The 20,882-nt window shown below is 39.7% G+C and overlaps 1 protein-coding gene across 4 annotated transcripts in view; it reads left to right on the top strand.

Moving 5' to 3' along the window:
- The window catches only part of galnt1 (UDP-N-acetyl-alpha-D-galactosamine:polypeptide N-acetylgalactosaminyltransferase 1), a 119,036-nt gene that overhangs the window by 56,682 nt on the left and 41,472 nt on the right, over positions 1–20,882 (top strand). For all 4 annotated transcript variants that reach the window (XM_048558321.2, XM_048558312.2, XM_048558304.2 and 1 more), the window contains exon 3: positions 3,669–3,837. In XM_048558321.2, the coding sequence (XP_048414278.1) occupies positions 3,669–3,837 (169 nt within the window). The remainder of the gene's footprint in view (positions 1–3,668; positions 3,838–20,882) is intronic.

The following is a 20,882-nucleotide window of genomic DNA, read 5'->3' as shown; positions in this document are numbered from 1 at the left end:
TCAGCTACTAATTGTTCATTTAATAGCTATTAATTCTCCAGACTAATGATGGGCAGTGTGTAATAACAGACCATGTGATAACAACGCCTGGTGTGTGGGAGTTGGGGTAAGGACATGGAAAAAGATGCCTCGAGCCCTAAAATTGTTGAACTCAATATTAAGTCAGGCTGTAGAGTTTCCAAGCAAAAAATGAGGTGCTGTTTTTCCAGCTTGCACTGAGCTGTACTGGAGCACTGCAGCAAGCCTGAGGCAGAGATGTTGGCCAGGAAACATGGTATGTTGAAGTGGCAGGCAACTGGAAGTTCAAGCCTTTTTTTTAATTTGAGGACAGAGCATAGGTGTTCTGCAAAGTGGTCAGCCAGTTTATGTTTCATTTCCCCAATGTAGATAATACCATGATGTGAGCAGCGAATACAGTAGACTAGATTGCATGAAGCTCAGGTAACGCACAGCCTCTCCTGGAAAGTGCGTTTGGGCCCTTGGATACTAAGGAGGGAAGACGCAAATGACAGGTGTTGCAGTTGCAGAGGAAGGTGCCTTGGGGCTGTCGAGGGAGGGAGGGGGTGGGTGGGATTTGTAGGAAGTGAAGGAGGAATGGAGCAAGGTGTCTCTGAGCGAATGGTCATTGCAAAATGTGACGGGAGGGCAGGAGAAGAGAATATAGCTGGTAGCTGGCATCCTGTTGGAGCTGATGGAAATGGCAGCTAATGATCCTCTGGATGTGGATGGTAGGTGAAAACAAAGGGGACCCTGTTGCTGTTGTGGGACGGAAAATAGAGGGTGAGGGCTGAAGTGCAGGAGGTGGGTGAGATTCAACTGAAGGTCCAAGCAGCTGTGGTGCCCAGGAATCCTTGACTGAGGAAGAAGGTGGACATTTCGGAGGCCCCCTCGTTGAAATTGGCACCAACAGAACAGATGTGATGAAGACTGAGGAACTGGGAGAATGGAATAGTCTTTACGGGAAGCGGCTGTGAGGACGTATAGTCGAGGTGTGGGCATCAGTTGGTTTGTATTTTATATTGGTGGCCAGACTATCCCCAGAATATGTCAAGGAGGGGAAGGACGAGTCAGATGGATCAGATGAAAGTGGAAGTAGCGTGGGAATTGGAAGCAAAATTGATAAATTGGTTCAATTCTGGACGAGAGAGGCAAGCAGTACTAGTGATACCATCGATTATACTGGAGAAGGAGTTGTGGATGGATTAAGTGAATAATTAGTAAATCAGATTGGAAGTCTGAACGTATATAGGAGCAGCAAGAAATTAGATTCTGCAAGAATGACCAACATGCAGCTGATGTAACAATCCCTAAGATATTGTACACAACCCTGTTTTGTAGTTTGGATTAATTATTTGTGAATTGATAAACCTCCTTTAGTTTGGAATCCTTTATTGACATCTTGCTAGCCATCAATTCAAGACAATGGGATAAAGATTGTAATATACTGGGTGTGCTGTTTAGCTGTCATTTTTGTAAGAATTTTCTTTGACATTTCAAAGTTAAAATGTCAGCTTTGGTCTTTCCACCACAGGACAATTCTGTTGACAAATATTTTTCAATCTGATGGCCACGTTCATAGAAGTTGTCCAAAGATTGTTTGTTTATTTTGTATATGTCAAATGTGTAGTTTCTGATTTTGAAACTCATTTCTTAAAAGGATGACTGATAAATCCATGGTTTCTGTAAAATTATAAATGTTTTCCTTTGCTCATTAACAGGTGGTGGATATGACTGACTAAGCCAACATTTATTTCCCATCTGTAACTGTCATTTCAAAGTTGTTGAGCCACCTTCATAAATTGCAGCAGTCCATGAGACAGTATTAATAAGAAGGGAATTCTGGTATCTTAGCCTAGTGATAATGACGGAGTAGAGGTAATTCCAAATCAGGATGATTTTGTGGCTTGGAGGGGAACTTGCAGGTGGTGTTCTCTTGCTCAGCTGTCCTCGTCCTCCTTGCTGGTACAGGTCACTAGATTGGAAAATGATGTTGAAAGAGTCACATTGTTGCTGCGGTGAATCTTGTCGGGAGTACAGAGTTTTGTACAAAGCTACTGCTGTGTGATCATGAAGGCAGTGAAGATGTGTCAAGTGAACTGCCTTGTCCTGGATGGTATTTGAGCTTCCTGGGTGATATTGAAGCTGCACTTAGCCATCAGGTGGGGAGTATTCTATCACACTCCTGACTTGTGTCTTGTAGATGGTGGACAAGCTTTGAGGAGTTGGGAAGTGAGTTACTCACAGCAGACTTCCTAGTCTCAATCCTAGCTTGCATAATCAAATGAGTTATTTTCATGGACTCGCCTTTATTGTTTTTATCCTTCTTGGGATAATCCTCGGTAATTTCAGGCAGAATGAACGTTAAGTGGTTTGCCCTGCTGCCTCTCAGTGCCAGGGACCTGGGTTTGATTCCAGCCTTTGGTGACTGTGTGGAATTTGCACATTCTCCTTGTATCAGCATGGGTTTTCCCCTGGGTTTTCTGGTTTCCTCGCACAGTCCAAACATGTGCAGGCACGACGGGTTAGCCATGCTAAATTGCCTGTAGTGTTCAGGAATGTGTACATTAGGTGGGTTATAGAGGGATGGGTCTGGGCGGGATGCTGTGAGGGTCAGTGTTTACCTGTTGGGCTGAAGGGCCTGCTTCCACACTGTGTAGGGATTCTATGATTCCAAGTATTCACAAATTACTATCTTAATTTGTCTTAATTTTTCTCAGGAATCTGCTAAAAACGTTCTCTACTTTCAGACTGAAACCAAATTCAGATTAAGAAGCCTGGCACTCGTTTTGGACAAGAGTAGCTGTTACCTTTGCTGCATTTTTGGTGGCTATGCCTTTAACTGCCCTAAGCCGCACGTTCTGGAATTCCTTCCCTATCTAACTCTGCCTCTGAACTTCTGGGTTCTTAAAACTCATGACCAAGCTTTTGATCATGTGTCCTAGTCTCCTTTTCAATGGCTTAGTACCCTGCTTTGTTTTATGATCCTGTGGGCAATCTTTGGACATTTTATTGTGTTTATGGTGCTTCATAAACAGAGATTGGTTTGCTTCATAACTATCTTGGTAAGCATATAATGATTTAAAAAGCAGAGTGGGTATTTTGTAACGACTATGTAAAGCCATTTAATGTTAAAGAAGTGTTACCACGTGATTTGACAAATGAACTGAATAAGTGCTTTACCTTTGCAATGCTCCAACTTGCCTGGAATACTAAATTATTGGAATTAAGGATGCCATTATTGATGATTTTAAGTGACTAACTTTGTTTTTCTACTCACTTGTTTTCATTTTTTTATAGTATTTCTAAACATTAAATGCTTTAGATACTAAACACAACATAGTCCAGTCTGTCACCCTGTAATTTATAAGTGTTTAAAACACTCTTGTTTCAACTGGAATGCTGTCTTGGTGGCTCATATCAAAAGAATTGATGTTCATTTGTTGGATGAAACCATCTGTATAATAGGTTGGAAAGTGCCCATATGATACTTTATTGTAGCAAACTCCTGAGAACTGTCCGGCCTATTAATATGCTAAGGCAAGAAGATGGGAAAGAATAATGAAAATTATGCTTGGCATATATTTTAGTATTTCAGACAATAGCCAGAATTTTTTAAACAATAGTTTTTCAAATGAAACAGCTTTAACAACAAAATCTTTGTTTTTCAGATGTGATACAGAAGCCACAAGAAGGACCTGGAGAGATGGGGAAGCCTGTAATAATTTTGAAGGAAAATCAAGAAAAAATGAAAGAGATGTTCAAAATCAACCAGTTCAATTTGATGGCAAGTGATATGATAGCTCTGAACAGAACTCTGCCTGATGTTAGATTAGATGGGTAAGTATGATGATGTGTTTTTAATATTTTGTTTTTCCACATATTTTGTATGATATAAGATCCTTTAAAGTATAACATAGGGAATGTAAAATTCTTCATAATATTTTAGCAGTTTTAAAAATGTGACTCATAGGATGTGGGCTTTGCTGCTTAGCCAGCCATTTATTGCCCATCATTGGTGGGTGGTTACCTGCCTACTTTAAACTCTGGTGGCCATGGGGAGATGGATAGTGTTAGGTGTACCCATGGTGTTGTTAGGATTACAGGATTTTGACCTGGCTACAGTATTTTTTTAATATGTTGGAACTTTTAGAATTAGGTTTATTGTCACATGTACTTAAGTACAGTGAAAAGTGTACAAAGTCTCTATTTCCGGTACCATCCTAGGTACAAAATAACAGGTACACATTAGAGAAATAAAAGGAAAAGTTCACCGTTATGATCCTAAAGTTTAAAGCAGGGAGCCTGCACTAGGCTTCCTTGGAGGCCAGGAGTCCGTGATTTTATAAGAATATGATAACGTGGTAGTTTCTAGTTCAGGATGCTGTGAGGAGGAACATGCAGGTGTTGGTGTTCCCAAACCTATCTTAACATTCCATGTGGTAGAGGTCACTGGTTTGGAAGGTTTGCAACTAACAACTGCACCTCCCAGTTGTGAACCATTTCAACACCCCTTCCGCTCCTTGGACAACATGTCCATCCTGGGTCTCCTGCAGTGCCACAACGATGCCACCCGAAGGTTGCAGGAACAGCACCACCTATTTCGTTTGGGAATCCTGCAGCCCAATGGTATCAATGTGGACTTCACAAGCTTCAAAATCTCCCTGCCCCTGTCTGCATCCCAAAACCAGCCCAGCTCGTACCCACCTCCCTAACATGTCCTCCCACCTATCCATTCCTCCCACCTCAAGTCCCACCCCCATCTCCTACCTACTAGCCTCATCCCACCTCCTTGACCTGTCCATGCTCCTTGGATTGACCTATCCCCTCCCTAACTACCCACCTACATAAATCTTTACTGGCTCCAACCATTCCTCATTGACCTGTCTGTCTCCTCTCCACCTATCTTCTCCTTTATCCATTTTCTATCCGCCTCCCCCTCTCTCCCTATTTATTTCAGAATGCCCTACCACTCCCCCATTTCTGAAGAAGGGTCCAGACCCGAAATGTCAGCTTTCCTGTTCCTCTGATGATACTTGGCCTGCTGTGTTCATCCAGCACTACACCTTGTTATCTGATTCTCCAGCATCGGCAGTTTCTACTATCTCTGGTTTGGAAGGTGCTGCTTTTATTGTGCTATAATTCAAATCAAATTAATTTGATTATCAAATTGTTCTTTTTATACCTACACATTAGAGGGCATTGCAAATATATTTATTTTTAAAAAGACACTTGATAGTGCAATACTTGAGTATTGCTGAAAAAGGAGACGTTTTATTGAAGTTTTTTCTGCAGACAGAAGCAAGAATACCAAATTTTGAAGGAACCATTGGTTAGACTGCATGACAAAAAGATGCTAATTTTTTGGCAAGTTGACTGACTGCCACACTTCAACTCGTCAATGTATGTAGGACAGTTGTGTTATCCTAGATCACTCTTTGACAATTCTTAAATCAACATGTTGCATTTTGAGAAATTTGCAAGCTGCTATTAACAGCTACTGCACTGCTTGATACTAAAGTCAATTTCTGAATTTTCACAATTGGCTTTGTAGTTTGAATTGACAGAAACTGTGTTGTTTAATAATGTCAATGGCTGTTGTGGGGCATACATAATGGTGATATTGCTGTATTATTAATCCAGAAATTCAGCTAATGTTCTGTGGACACAAGTCCAAGTCCCACTTCTGCAGCTGGTGAAATTTGAATTTGGTAAAAGTCCAGAATTAAGAATCTCTAATGACCATGACAAACTACAGATTGTTGGAAAAGCTCATCTGGTTCACTAATATCCTTCAGGGAAGAAAATCTGCCATTATCACCTAATCTAGCTCACATGTGACTTCAAGCCCACCGCAATATGGTTGACAATGCGGATGACACCAAAATTGATGGTATTGTAGACAGTGGAGAATGTTATTCAAGAGTACAATGGGATCTTGATCAATTGGGCCAGTAGGCTTGGCAGGTTGAGTTTCTTTTAGATAAATGTGAGGCATTGCATTTTGCTAAGACAAACCAGGGCAGAACTTGCATCGTTAATGGTAGGGCTCTGGGCATGTTGTTGAACAGAGACACCTTGGGGTGGAGGCACATAATTCCTCACAGGCAAATTGGACCAAAGGGTCTGTTTCTGTGCTGTATGACTATGAAAGGTTTCCTTATTTGGCATAATCTGCAAGCAAAAATATTCAATTTAATTAAATACTCTGACAAAAATGAACCACCTTTATCCAGCTTTAGCTTGAAGTATACTTTTAGTCCAATTTACATTACTTAAGTTTCAAAAGCAGCTGCAGTTATAATTCTGTTCTTTGCCTGCTACAAATGTCATAAAGGTTATGACTATTACAAGGGTGCATAATTTTAAGGTGATTGGAGGAAAGTATATGGATGGAGATGTCAGAGGTAGGCTCTTCACACAGTGTGGTGGGCGTGTGGAACGCGCTGTTGACAGTGCGAGTGGAGTCAGATATTTTGGAGACTTTTAAGTGATTCTTGGATAGGCACAGGGAGGATAGTAAAACTGTAGGGTATGCAGGGTAGATTGATCTTAGTAGGATAATAGGTCAGCACAACCATCGTGGGCCAAAGTGCCTGTCATGTGCTGTACAGTTCTAAGTCCTATGTTAGATATTTAAATTTTCTGCCAAATATCCAAGCTATACATTTTAAATAGAATTGTGACTCTAAATATCCCAGTTTTCTGCACTACTAAGTTCCTTTTCTTATTGAGCCAAGTTACACAAATGCAACATTTTCTATTAATTGTTTGAGGCGCATTTAAATGTCTTATATTGCTCAGATCATGGAATTACATGAATGAGATAGATCAAACATATTGTCTCCAACAGTTTACTAGAATAAAAACAAAAGAATAGTTGCATTTCTAGAAAAAAGCTGAAAAATAAGGAATGCCTTTAAATTTTGAGGATCAATAGTTTTTTGCCAATCATGCCAGGCAATCACTGAGAATTTAACCATCTCCCCTTTGACATTTAACAATGCCTCTTGTATAAAAATCCTTCCTTTTCTTAATATTTTAGGTGACCAGTTGACCGGAAACTGAACTAGACCAGCTTTTATAAAAGTGGCTTTAAGCGGTAGGGACAAGTTATATCCACCCCCACAACCTCCTGATTTGAGAAATGGGAAAAAAAAAGAACAATGAGGACAGTTGGTATGCTTTTCAAAAGCATCTGATTTTGAGTAATTATGGAAAGTCAAATTTAATGTACATTTTATTATTAATATCAGATTGGAACGTTTTCACTGAATCTTTAAAAGCTTGCATGCCAAGAATGAAAGTAATACTTTGAGAACTAATGGATTTAACCCAGAGGATTGCTTCACTAATTTGGAAGACCACTGGAGCGGTGTGCGGTATATGGTCCACTTTTATGGGACCAATAGTGAAACAGTCTGCTACAAATCAGCATGAACAAAGGGGCACGAAGTACAACTTCCCTCTGTGAATCAGCCTGAGTGGGTCTAGCCTGTAACCATGACCTAGTTTAGAAATTCAGATAGAACTTAATGTGACATCATGGGGAAGCAGGAAGATGAGTATTTCCAATGTATCTTAACTAGGGAATTTCAGTAAGGTGAAATAGAAATTTTCTTCAAATGAGCAGAACGTAGGCCGAGATAGGATTAGAAAAGTAAGTTAAAATTTAATAAATGAAAATTAATTAAAGCACAAATACGGTAGAATAGCAGAACTATTGCAGCTGCAGAATGCATGCACTCAGATTCTAGACAAAACACCTTCAGTAAAAATCCTATAATTTCTATTTAGTTTTTGTGGCAGAGAATTCTGCTAAAGCTTTGTATTTTTGGCAACAGTTGTCCCTGCTGTTCTGTGCATCCTTGTTCGAATTATCTGTGCTTTTACAAGTCTCTTTTGGTAGAGTTTATTACCTAATCAACTGATAGAAAATCACTATGTAGAGTTTTTAGTTGTTTTAAGTGGCCTAATCAAGTATTACTGTACACCAGTACGTTATTAAGGTAAACTACAAGATTAGGAACACTTGATTTATCAGTCTCTGGAAAGTGGCTAGAGCATTTTTAAGTCTGATGGTTGTTTTGATATTGCAAATGATTGGTGTGACGAAGGCTGATCTCTGTTTAGCTCAGATGTTAAAAGAACTTGCCAGTATCCTGTTAACTAATATTTTAGTACTGCTGAGAAATGATACACTTTGCAACCTTTTATCTTGTAAATTGTCTTGGTGCTTGCAAGGTACATGAATAATTATTGATGCTATATTGGAGAAAGCTGCTAGGTTGGACTCTGGAAGATTCATTACCTTGGAGAATGCACCAGTTAGTTGATAAGTGACAGTTAAAGTGCCAAGCTTTATTGCAAATTTTAAACCAACTAGGGCTAGCTCTAGTCAAGGCATTGTTCTGGGGGAAAGAAACAGTAAGAACGTGTATATACGCTACACTTGTTTCAACTCGACACAGGTGACAGCTATTCGCTGGTTTGTTTCTTTCTCTACCACAAGCAACAACTTTATAAAGACCTGAACAGTTAAACATGTCAGTTTACACAGGCTTGGATCTCCCAGATTCCCACGTGTGCTGTTGTGAGATTTCCTTTTGATGTTAACTCATAGTAACTCTGAACTATTTAATTTACTTTTCAGTGGTCAGTGGTATTTGTACTTAGTCCCTTGGCTGTGGTCAGGGTCATGTGACAATGGTAATCTTGGGCCTTTGGACATCACTTCTATCATTGGCGTGTTCTTTCTTAGTTTGAGGAGATCTTGGCACATGCCTAGCTGTCCCTTCCTATCCATGGCTGCATGCCTGCCTTTTACTCTCTTTTCTTTTATCCTTCAGAGTTTAGTGGTGGTGATGGAAAAGGAGTTAGTTTATAGACCAGTTCTCAACTATCACCTATCTCAGCTGCATGGCTTGCAGTTACTTCCTTCTGATTTTCTTTCAGTTCATAACAATGGAAGGAGCGAAGTTGTAAATCCTTAAAGGAAAATTATTTCCCTGAGGATCTTGTACATTGTCTCTGTCTTTTAATGCCTACATCCAAAGATCATAACTACTTTGCTTTACTGTCTCTAATTCTACATAAGCCTGCCCTGGCTGCATTATGAAACTCCAAAATTTCTGCCTTATGCCTCAGGGACTAACTTGTGTGCATCTAAAATAGCTTTTCTTTGATGCCTCAATCCTTTAAAGCCCCTCAGAAAGCAAATAATAAAACATACAAGCTCTGCCTGTCAACCTGTTTTGTGTGAGCATTGCCCAGTTTACCTCTGTCCTTTTTCTCTGTTTCATGATTCAGTCAAAAGGTTTTTTTTTGTAAAGCCTCTGCATCTCTTTCATAAACCTTTTGGAAGGCTGTACAAGATTGAGCTACTTCTCACTGGCTCTTGGGTTGAATTTTCTGTATGGCTCGCTGTCACTCCTGTCTGTCTCTTGTCCTGACTCGCTTAATCCCTTGTTCTCTGTCATTTATCCTTTCTCTTTCCTAGTGAAATTCTAATTTCAGCTTTAAAGCTCTTGTCACTTCCAGTATTATTATCCTGTTTTAAATTAGACATATTTTTGTATCCTGCTGTGAGCTTTTATTTTACAACCATGATGAGGGGAGCAAAGCCTGTATGTAGTCCCTTTATTTCATGGATCATCTGGTTTTGCATGTGGTCAGTGGAATGTATTTTCTTGCCTGGATGACTGATTTGCAATACAGAACAATGCCAACAGCATGGGTTTAAATTCCACTGGCTAATATTACCATAAAAGATTCTCTTTCTCAATCTTCCCTCTCTGAGGCATGGTGACTTTCCAGGTTAAACTACCACTAGCCATGTTAACAAAGTGTGGGACTGGATGATCACAGGATGCTGCTTGGCCTGCTGTATTCATCCAGCCCCACACTTTGTTATCTTGGATTCTCCAGCACCTGCAGTTCCAATTATCTCCTATCACGAGCCATGTGTTCTAGTGAGAAAACCGCCTTGTATCCAGTAGGACTATGGTTACTTAAAAGTTTGTCTGCTTAAACTTAAAGAAACATGGATGGATGGGCCTTTTTTTCTTTGTAATAAGCACTAAATTGTTGACATTACGAACAATGTATCTAATAAATATGCAAACTATCAAATAGACTTTGTATTTCTTATAGCTATTTCCCCTAACCTGCCTGTGCATCACGTACTCATTTTCTTGCGTGCTGTTTCTCATCATACCGGGGGGAAAAAAGAATTTCTTTTTGCACAAGTTCACTAGTGGGGTGAAAAGAGGTTGGCCAATTTCTCCAAGTGAAAAATAGAATAATTTGTGGAATGTTGTAAGAGTAATTAGTCTGACGTTCTGATGCCTAAAGACAAATGTCACCAAACAATCAGAAATCTCTAGGGTCTTTTGCCAACATGGTTTGCTCCGGAAATTAGGCTTCTGAATACTCTTCAGGAAGACAATCAGGGTACAAACTGGACCAGGGTCGAAATATCGGTGAATGCACAACAAGAAATTTTTCAGAAACGAGAGCTGAGCTGAGATGCAGGTTCTTTCCACAGGTTGGCCATCAACAGAAAATCTCAACAATATCCAAAACCAGAAGCTGCAACTTGACAATTAGACCCAGACAAGATGTCAGCAATGAAACAGCAGCTATCACGAGATTTGTGACTTTCAAAGAGTGATTTTGTTTTTTCAATAGTTCTATCGTCCGTTTATTAGTCTCTTTTTAAAAACATGTCAGGTAGATGTTCACAATATTTCAAACTCAAGTCTGCAAACATTTACGAAATATGGAGCTACCAAATTAGTGATCAAGTTGGCTAAAGTAAACTAGGAAATTGGGTTTTTGAATAGATCCGGTGAAATGCATTGACAGACATGTAAAGAGCTATTCCATAACTCTCAGCAAAGATTCTTTCCAATGAGAATGCAAGACTCTTAATACACACATGGTTAAGTAAAGAAGTTCAAGATAATATTGAATTGTAAGAAAAACATACAATTCTGTCAAGTTTAGTACCATATTAGAGAATTGCATTGAATATTTAAAAGAAAATGATTTAAAGAACAGTGGTGAGCAACAATTTAGAACATGATTGAAAGCTAATCAGAAATATATGGAGTAGAAATTTCTGAGTGTTTACATAGTAAAAGAATAATTAGTGTTGATTCTCCTAGTGAGTCTAGGTGAAAGTAATGAAAAAAAAGAAAAATATGGAAATAACTAATGAGTTGAACAGTTTTCATCTGTCTCCACTGTAGAAGGTACAAATAAAATCCCAGGAATAACTGCAAATCAAGACATGAAAGGGAGGAAGCAATATTAAATCATGATCACCAAGGAAAAGATACTAAGAAAATTATTTGAACTGAAAGCTGACAACTCTCCAGGTGCTGATGGATGTCATCCTAGAGTCATAAAAAGAAAATGACGGCTGCAATTGTGAATGTTTGTGTTTTTTTTGTTATAATTTTCCAAAACACTCCAGATTCTGGAATGATCCAACTAGACTAGGAAAGAGAGCATCTAACTCCTCTCTCCAAAAAAAAAAGGGCCAACTGAAAATACAAAACTACTGGATAATTGATTGGGAAAATGTTGGAGCCTGTTTTTGAAGAGACACTTTGAAAATCTCCTATGTAATTGGGTACATCAGTATAGTTTTGTGGAAGGGAAATTGTGTTTGAATAATTTAATAGCAAGCAACGTAGATGAAAAGGGAATCTGGGGATATAGTGGGCTTGGATTTCCAGAAGGCATTTGATGAGATGCCACATCAGACGCTACTCCCTAAAATAGCTTATGCTGTAAAGGATGACATTAGCATGGATAGAAGATTGATCAGCTAACAGGAAACAGTTTAGGCACAAATGTGTAGAGCTGGATGAACACAGCAGGCCAGACAGCATCAGAGGCGCAGGAAATCTGACGTTTCAGGTCTGGACCCTTCGGAAATGGGGTAGGGGAAGGGGATCTCTGAAATAAATAGGGAGGGGGGAGCAGATGGAAGATGGATAAAGGAGCAGATAGGTGAAGAGGAGATGGACAAGTCAAGGAGGTGGGGATGGAACCAGTAAAAGTGAGTGTAGGTGGGGAGTTAGGGTGGAGGTTGGTCAGTCCAGGGAAGACAGACAGGTCAAGAGGTGGGGTTAAGGCTGGTAGGTAGGAGGTGGGGGACATCCCAGATGTCCTCATTTTTTTTGTTCAAGGACCGCAACTTCCCTTCCACAGTGGTCGAAAACTCCCTTCTACTGCATCTCTCGCAACTCATCCCTCATACGCCTTCCCTGCAATAATAACCAAAACAGAATTCCCCTCATCCTCACGTACCACCCCACCAACCTCCGGATCCAATGCTTCATCCTCCGATACTTCCGTCACCCGCAATCTGACCCCACTATCCAAAGACATTTTTCCCTCCACACCCTTATCTGCTTTCCGAAGGGACCACTCTCTCTGTGACTCCCTTGTCTGCCCCATACTCCCCACCAGCCCCACCACCCCTGGCACTTTTCCCTACAACTGGAGGAAGTGCTACACCTGCCCCTACAACTCCCCCCTCATCCCCATTCCAGGACTCGAGAAAACCTTCCACATGAAACAGATATTCACCTGCACATCTTCTAACGTGGTGTACTGTATCCTCTGTTTCTGATGTGGCCTCCTCTACATCGGGGAAACCAAGCCGAGGCTTGGGGACTGCTTTGTTGAACACCTACGCTCAGTTCCTGATAAACAACTGCACCTCTCAGTCGCAAACCACTTCAACTCCCCCCCCCCCCCCCCCCACTCCTTGGACGACATATCCATCCTGGGCCACCTCCAGCGCTACAATGATGCCACCCGAAGGTTGCAGGAATAGCACCTCAGATTTTGCTTGGAAACCCTGCGGCCCAATGGTATCAATGTGGGCTTCAAAATCTCCCTGCCTCCAACCGCATCCCAAAACCAGCCCAGCCTCCCTAACGCATCCATCCTTCCTCCCACCCATACATGCTCCCACCCCCACCTCCTACCTACCAGCCTCATCCCTGCCTCCTTGACCTATCTGTCTTCCCTGGATGGACAAATCCCCACATTAACTCCCCACCTACATCACCCTTACAGGCTCCACCCATGCCTCTGTGACCTGTCTGTCTCCTCTCCACCTATCTGCTCCTTTACCCATCTTCCATCCGCCTCCCCCCGCTCCCTATTTATTTCAGAATCCCCTTCCCCTCCCCTATTTCCAAAGAAGGGTCCAGACCCAAATGTTGTCTTTCCTGCTCCTCTGCTGCTTGGCCTGCTGTTTTACTCCAGCTCGACACTTTGTTATCTCAGTTTAAAAGTGAGGTCTCCTTGTTAATGAGGACATGAAAAGAAGTGTGGAATTCTTTAACAATCAGTGATCAAGGCATCATGATTGAACAGTTTTAATGATGAGTTTGATGGGCTCTTGACCAACAAGGCAGTCAAAGGGCTAAACGGGAAAGTGATGTTGAAGCCACTATCAGATCAAGTCATTTGATGAAATGATAGCTGGCTTAAATGACCAAATGTCCTAAACCTCTCCTAATCCATATGCACTGTCACGGCACACTGATAGCAAGCCAAACCAATTCGGATTCATAACACAATGAAATTAAAACATTTAATGATACTCAAAATTAATTGATTGTTCCTAACTAGACTTGACAAATAACTGGTCTTGGATGCCAGGTTCATGACTTGAACAAAAGATAATGTAACTTTAGCAAAACACAGATGAATTGCAAGGCAATCTAATTAATATCAACGATATAAACCCAATTTTTTTAATCACTGAACCCCACTCTCTCTCGGACATGATTAAGGGATAAATTTTTTAAAGTTGAATCTAAGGTGCCAGTTCAATAATCATTTCAACAATGAATTGGATTTCATGAAATCCAATAATTTGTATTACAGTCACAGAATGGTGTCTTGCTTGAATTTCAAAATTACCAATTACTGCAAACAGCTGCAGGTCTCCAGAAACTTTTCCTTATTTATTGTGGACTGGGGTTCTTACAACTTTCAACAAGTTGATAACTGGACAATAACTAGAGAGCAAAACCCAAATGACCAGTCCAACAGCTTCCAAAGCAATACTGCCACCTACCCAACAGCCCAGTCGAAAACTATTTCATCCAGTGGTTTCTTTCCTTTTCAGTATTCTGTGTGGATGGCTAGGCAGAATCCTCCTCCTTTTTGTTGATCAATTCAACATCCAACCAGTTGCCAGTCCCTCGACATAACTTCTCTGGTGTTGTTTTGTTGATAGTGTTCTCAAAGCAGTGATTAATTTGATGAAGGGTCTAGGCCCGAAACATCAGCTTTTGTGCTCCTGAGATGCTGCTTGTCCTGCTGCGTTCATCCAGCTTCACACAATTTTTCATTAATTTACTTTAACTTTCTAGGCCATTTCCCAACAGCAAACATCTTTTTTGTTTTTGTCTTTTGTTCTCTCCTTTTATTTTGAAACAAGTGCTGTTCAAAGTTAAACACTCAACTGCAGCTCTGTTCCAAACCAAACATGAGGGAAAATACGAAACATAAAGATGATACCAACAGACCTGAAACCAGAGAAACAAAAAGCAGAAATTTACTTTTGTGCAGAGCTTTGTTTTTCTGAATAATTTTCTATGTTAACTATTTTAGAGGAGTAACTGCTTTCCTTGACTGTCCTTTTGCAGAGTAGTTGTTGAATTGTTACATTTTTGCATTCCAGTTTGTACAACCGTTGTTCCATTTATATACTTGGATTTTTATTCTGATTTTGTAAAGCTTTTGCTAATATGTTTACTGGCTGAATTCTATGCCGTCAATCCTGCATATAATGAATTCTCATTTGCCACCCTTTATTGTTTATTTGGAATAGAGATGACTTAATATGGCAGTAAATTAAATGAAATAAATTGAAACGTAACAGTTTTTAATTGGTTGTTTGCCGACATTGTTATTTTGAACATTGTATAGGGCTTAAAACTCCTGTCCATAACCCTTCCACAAATTGACACAAGTGTTTGTTCTATTTCTTCAATTTCATATTAGTGGTAAAATGTGATCTATCCATTTTAGATCTGTCATTTGGCTTCCACATACCTCAATGGTTTGAAGGATGATGACGTAAAGCAGCTATGGCAATCATCTGATTGCAGGTTAATCCAGCTTTGTGAAATTAGTGTGAGGTAAACCATGACAAACTGAGCCAAAATTAACATTGTGGAAAAGCATTGCAATACAGATCTGTATATCTTGGTTTGATTTACATCTTCATGGATAAGTTTCATATGTTGGAGATGAAAGCATCACCAACACGTTATCCAGCTCAGAAAATGGTGATCTCGGACGTGAGAGTGTGAGAATAAGCTGTATTTCAAGCAGCTGGTTTGACAGAGATTACCTCGTACTTTAAACAGGACTTTTCTTTAACCATCAGAACAATATATTATCTGTAAACGTAGTTGAGGCACTTCTGAAATCTTGAGTTTTATTTCTGATTTCCCTCACTTAAGGTTCAGTTAGAAAATTGAAGTGCTGGGAGCAATGAAATATCATTGCTTAGAAATGGTCCATCTATTAGTGATTTTTGTTTTCATTTATCTGCCTAAATTTTTGTTGGTTTTTCACAGTTTGGTTTTCTGTTTCAACTTCTTGGACGTGGAAAGTGAAGACTTTGGAAACCAAGATAATAAAATGTGAGGCTGGCTGCAGTTCCCATTAACTTTGGAAACCATACTCTTTTGTTCAGTAAAATAAGTACTGTCTTGTTTATTCAGGAAATTGAAAGAAGTACCTTGTTTACATTTCAGTCCTTCTTCTCATAAATCATTTCCTCTAGCCAGTTATTGGATTCTGTTAAAAGGTGAGCTGTTTGTAGTCATTTTTCATTGTAGCAATCAATTGTTGGTAGTCTTTTTTTTCATTGAAATAGAAATGTTGGACAAATGCTACTTCAATCTAATATTCTCTTCTAGAAAACACAAGAAAAGTTCTTTCTTTCTCATTGACTATACTGGAATTTAAGTTCAGCCACAGCTATGTTTATCTTTACGACAACTGCACAGCCCTTGCTACTTAAGTCACCTGACCTGCTTGCTTAAAGGGGCAACATGCCCCCTTTGTTACATATGTAGGTGGGTTTAAGAGTTAATCATCTGTGCTTGTATGAGAAGAGCCTGGAGCTGTTAGAAGATTGAGCCAGAAAGTGGTAGGGGAATCCTTCTTTCAGAATGCTGGAAGGCAGAATGTAGTATTGACATCATAACAGATCATCCTGTCGTTTCCAGTCAATGTGGAGGTTGGTGGGGTGAAAGGCAAAGACAGGGGTCAACTTAACATGGTCCTGAGAGGGAGGGGGAGTGATGAGAACAAAAGTGTGGAAAATGAGATGAGCACAGTCAGACCCATACCAAACACAGTGAATTGAGATCATCATTGAGGATAAAGGAAGACAAGGTGCTTTTCCTATTAGCAGGTGGCATCTCCAGAACTGAAGCTGGAGGAATGGAATAGTTATCAATCTTTAGGTACAGAACTAAGTCCCAGTTTGATACTGCAGTTATCTTGAGTGCAACAGGCCAAGCAATTCATGAGTAGTGAATTCACAAATAATATTTTCTTGACTAAGTGACAACACTACTATTTTATTCACCTTTTTTAGAAAGTGCTGAGACATTGAAGTTTGAATACTGTGGTAGGTACTGTTTGTCACGTGTAATTTGGATCTGTCAGTTGATATTTATAGATGAATGATTTTGCATTTGCACAAGTATTTTTAGATTGAGGAACTAATTGTCTGTAGTACTTGATCCATCCATGAATTGATGTTAGATAATGTTAGATTACGTTCTGCAATTTTTTTTGGTTTTTGTCTATTTTGCATGGTAACAACCAACGTGTTCTTCAAAGCTTACTTTTGTACAGCAAACTGTTTTGACTGGCACTGAATAAACTGGGGAAAAATTATGGCACATGAATACAACAAAGTTTACTGTATTATTGCAATCTCCACAATGTCAGAGTAGTCAGTTAAGGTGCAAGTGAGAAAGTTCTCTAAGCTTTGTTTTAAAGCGAAGTTGTATTATTATTATTTAAGTAATTTATGTTATACATAAAATATAGTAGTGATGTGTTTCTGTTACTTAGCGTGTGTTTTACGTTGATCATGGGGACCTCTGGGTCAACTGGCATACTCCTGGCCCCATAGGTGCTGATTGATAAAAGTTTGTTGTATTATGTGGAAAAAAAACTTTCGTTTTGTGACATGGTATCACGTTAGCGCACAGTGCATAGGATAGCATTAATATTAAAAACCATGAACTGCCTTTACTGGAAATCTGTAACAAGAACAAAAATTGCTGGAGAAACGCAACAAGTCTGGCAATATTTGTGGACAGAAAGCAGTGTTAACGGTGCAGGGCCAGTGACAGTCCTTCAGAATTAATAGTAACTTGGAAGAGGTGATACACATGCTAAAGATGGTGGAAGGAGTGTGCTTTGCTTTCTCCGTCGCTTACTACCCTATGTCTTCAGCATTTAGACCACCTTTTCCAAGCTATCAGTTCCGAAGAATGGTTGCTGGACCTGAAATGTTGACTCCGTTCCTGTCTCGATTGACGCTGACAGGCCTGCTGAATTTCTCCCAATTTCTGTTTTGTTTCTATTTTGTCATTTCCTGCAATGAGACTATTATCTCATGAGCAATGATTGGACAGACTGGTCTTTTCACCATTAAAATTCAGAAGAATTAGATGTGAATTTATTGAAAATTGAGATCAAAATTAAGAGGCAAATTGAAGCTGAAAAGAGGTTTATTGTTGTGGGTAAGGCAAGAAATAAGGTACAGAGTTTAGGAGTAATTGGTTTCCTTTTCAAGATAGAGATGAGAATCTTTTTCTCTGAACTGTTAGTCTGCAGAACTCTATTCGAAAAGAAATGAAGGCTGTGTCATTATAACATTGCCTCAAATAATTCACAGATTTTTGCTTTGTGACAGTCTGGAACTTTGGGAAGCAGATGGAAAGGTACAGTTGAAATACGAATCATGATCTTATTGAATGGCAGAGGGCCATGTGGCTAATCCTGCTTCTAAATTTTGTGTTCCCCTCAAATCTCAAAACAGCCCAGTAGAATAAATAGAATGTCAGCCTAGATTAAAACTTAAACCCTGAAGCATAGCTTGAACTTTCATTTTTCTGACTGTTTCCCTTGATTAATAGTACCTTTTCCTATGTGTAAAGGAAAGTTTATAAGGGGGCCCTTTGAGCCTGCTGTGCCAATCAGTACGATCATGACTGATCATTCAACTCCAATCCCTGTCCTGCTTTCTCCCCATAGCCTTTGATCCCGTTAGCTAATCGGTCTGGTAAACCTACATTGCACTCCTGTAACCAGAACAACCAAATTCCAATAAGGAGACCAAAACTCTGTGCAATAATCTAGCTGCAGTTTCACGGAGGCCCTGTCTAATTGCAGTAAGACGTGCCTGCTCCTGTACTCGGTCTCCCACAATGATAGCAAACGTACTATTTGCTGCCCTTACTACTTGCTATATTATACACTTACTTTCAGTGACTGCTGTATAAGGACACCAGACTATCACCATTCAGATAATCTGCCTTGTTTTTGCTAATGAAGTGATAACCTCCCGTTTATCCATGTTATACTTCTTTTGCTATGTTTTTGCCTAATTACTCATTGTCCAAATTACTCTGAAGCATCTCTGCATCCCCCTCACTGTTCACCATCCAGTTTTGCCATCTGCAAACCTGGAGATATTATAATTCGTTCCCGCATCTAATCATGAATATATTTTGTGTATGGCTTGAGTCCAAACACTGATCCCTGTGATACTGTGTGAATCATTGGCTGCTGTTGGGGAAAACACCCATTTATTTCTATTGTTTCCTGTCTGCCAACCAGTTCACTAACAGTGTCTGTATACGACTCCCCAATCCCACATCCTTTTTGAATTGTTTACTGATAGCTAGTCATTTATTTGTAATAAGTAGTGATTCTTGTAAGTACAAAAATTTGGTTCATACTTTGTTAACCAGCGTCTAGAAGACATGTAAATTGAAAATTCTAGACTTGTTAAAAACTTGAACATTTTTTGACTCTGGGTATAATGGGGGTTGATTTTCAGCATGCTACCCTATGCAACATTACAAAGATGAGGTGAAAATTATGCCTGTTTAGTTTTACCTGTTACCAGGACCTTGTGAGCATCAATTGATGTGCAGCTGAATTTGGCTGCTGAGTTTTGACTTCTAAATATTTTGGAGACATTAATTACTGTCAACAAAATAAATTACAAATAATTAGCAGAATCAGTCCTTCAACCTGCTTCACCATTCAGAACAATCATCTCACTAAGTGCCTGTTCTCAATACTTAGAATTTATACAATTTAAATTTTCTTCCAAATTTTTAGTATCTTTCTCCTACCTTCCTCTCAAACCTATCATTCCTATCCTTGCATTGCTTTCTGTAGATGGCACAAATTTAATGCCCATTATAAAGTGTTTGCAGTAATGTTTGTTCCTGAGTCATGATCAAGAGGAAATATGAGTCTTTGATGTCAACACCAGGGGTCAGAAGGTGATGTGACCAAGTGGACCTATTTTCACCTTTCCACTCTACTGAGTTTACATCTCTCGTTCCCTTTCACCCCAATTCGTCACACCATTGTTGTTTTCATTGGGCTTCCATTGTGATTCCCACACTCCTCCTCCTGCCCTTCAAAAGAATAAAAACCCCACTATTTTCCAATCCTTTTCATTTTGAAGAAATCCAATCAGACTCAATATGTTATTTTTTTTTCTCTCCCCAAATGTTGCCAGAATTGCTGAGTTTCTCCTTCATCCTCTGATTTATTTCAGACTTCCAGCCCGCATAGTATTTTGCTTTTATTGAGTAATTTTTGAAGAGCTAGTCAATTGAATGGCTGCCTTCATGTGCTCTGACAATTTCACGATAGAGGATGGGCTTCAGTGTTTGGAGGGCTGGTAATAGTACTGAAGGTTTGGAAGCTAAACAACAAGATGTAGGAAGTGTTATTGTTAGTAAAAGGAGCAAGAGGGCTCCTGAAGCTGGGATGTATTCATGAAGTTGTCAAAGCAAACTCTTTCACAGCCTGCAGCTATGGCCTGTTGACAATTATAGTTCAGGTTAATTTGATTGAAGCTTTGATCTCCATTCTGCCACAGGTATATATGCCTCAAATGACTTTGATTTGATAAGTTGTTGTCATCACTTATTGGTTCTGTCCCCTGCTCCCTTAATCCAAACTGTATAATTTGCCTGAGTGTGGGACCTTTGGAACAGGCTGGCACGGTGGCTGGTCAGAGGAAAACGAGGCTCCCCTCACACTTCTATTTTCCCCTTCTTTCCAAATAGTTGAAGGAATTAACATCCTAACAGAAGTGTCATATGGTTATTTAGACATTGTTTTGAAATGAATCGGCGACTAGGTATCATGTACAAGGCACAAGTCGGGTATATGATTGAATACTCTCCACTTCCTGGATGAGTGCAAAGCTCCAGCAATATCCAAGAAACATGACACCATCCAGTGCAAAGCAACCTACTGATTGACACCTCATTCACTGCCTTCAATGTTGACTCGCTTTACCATTGACACACAAGGCACCATCGTGTAGATTGTGCAATTGATACAAGATTCTCTGCTGCAACTCTGCAAAACTCCTTCAAAAACGCCTTTCAAAACAATGAACATTTCCACCCTTACTGCCATATAACCACCTACAAGCTCCCTTCTAGGCCATGCACCATTCTAATTTGGAAATGTATTACCATTCCTTCACTGTCGCTGGGTTAAAATCCTTAAAATCATTTCTTAAATGTGTTCTGTACCCGCACCAAGAACTACGG

This window comes from Stegostoma tigrinum, chromosome 2 (assembly GCF_030684315.1).
Source record: "Stegostoma tigrinum isolate sSteTig4 chromosome 2, sSteTig4.hap1, whole genome shotgun sequence".
Classification (NCBI taxonomy): Eukaryota; Metazoa; Chordata; class Chondrichthyes; order Orectolobiformes; family Stegostomatidae; genus Stegostoma; species Stegostoma tigrinum.
The sequence above is the reverse complement of the archived record's forward strand: the minus strand, read 5'-3'. Positions and strand labels throughout refer to the sequence as shown.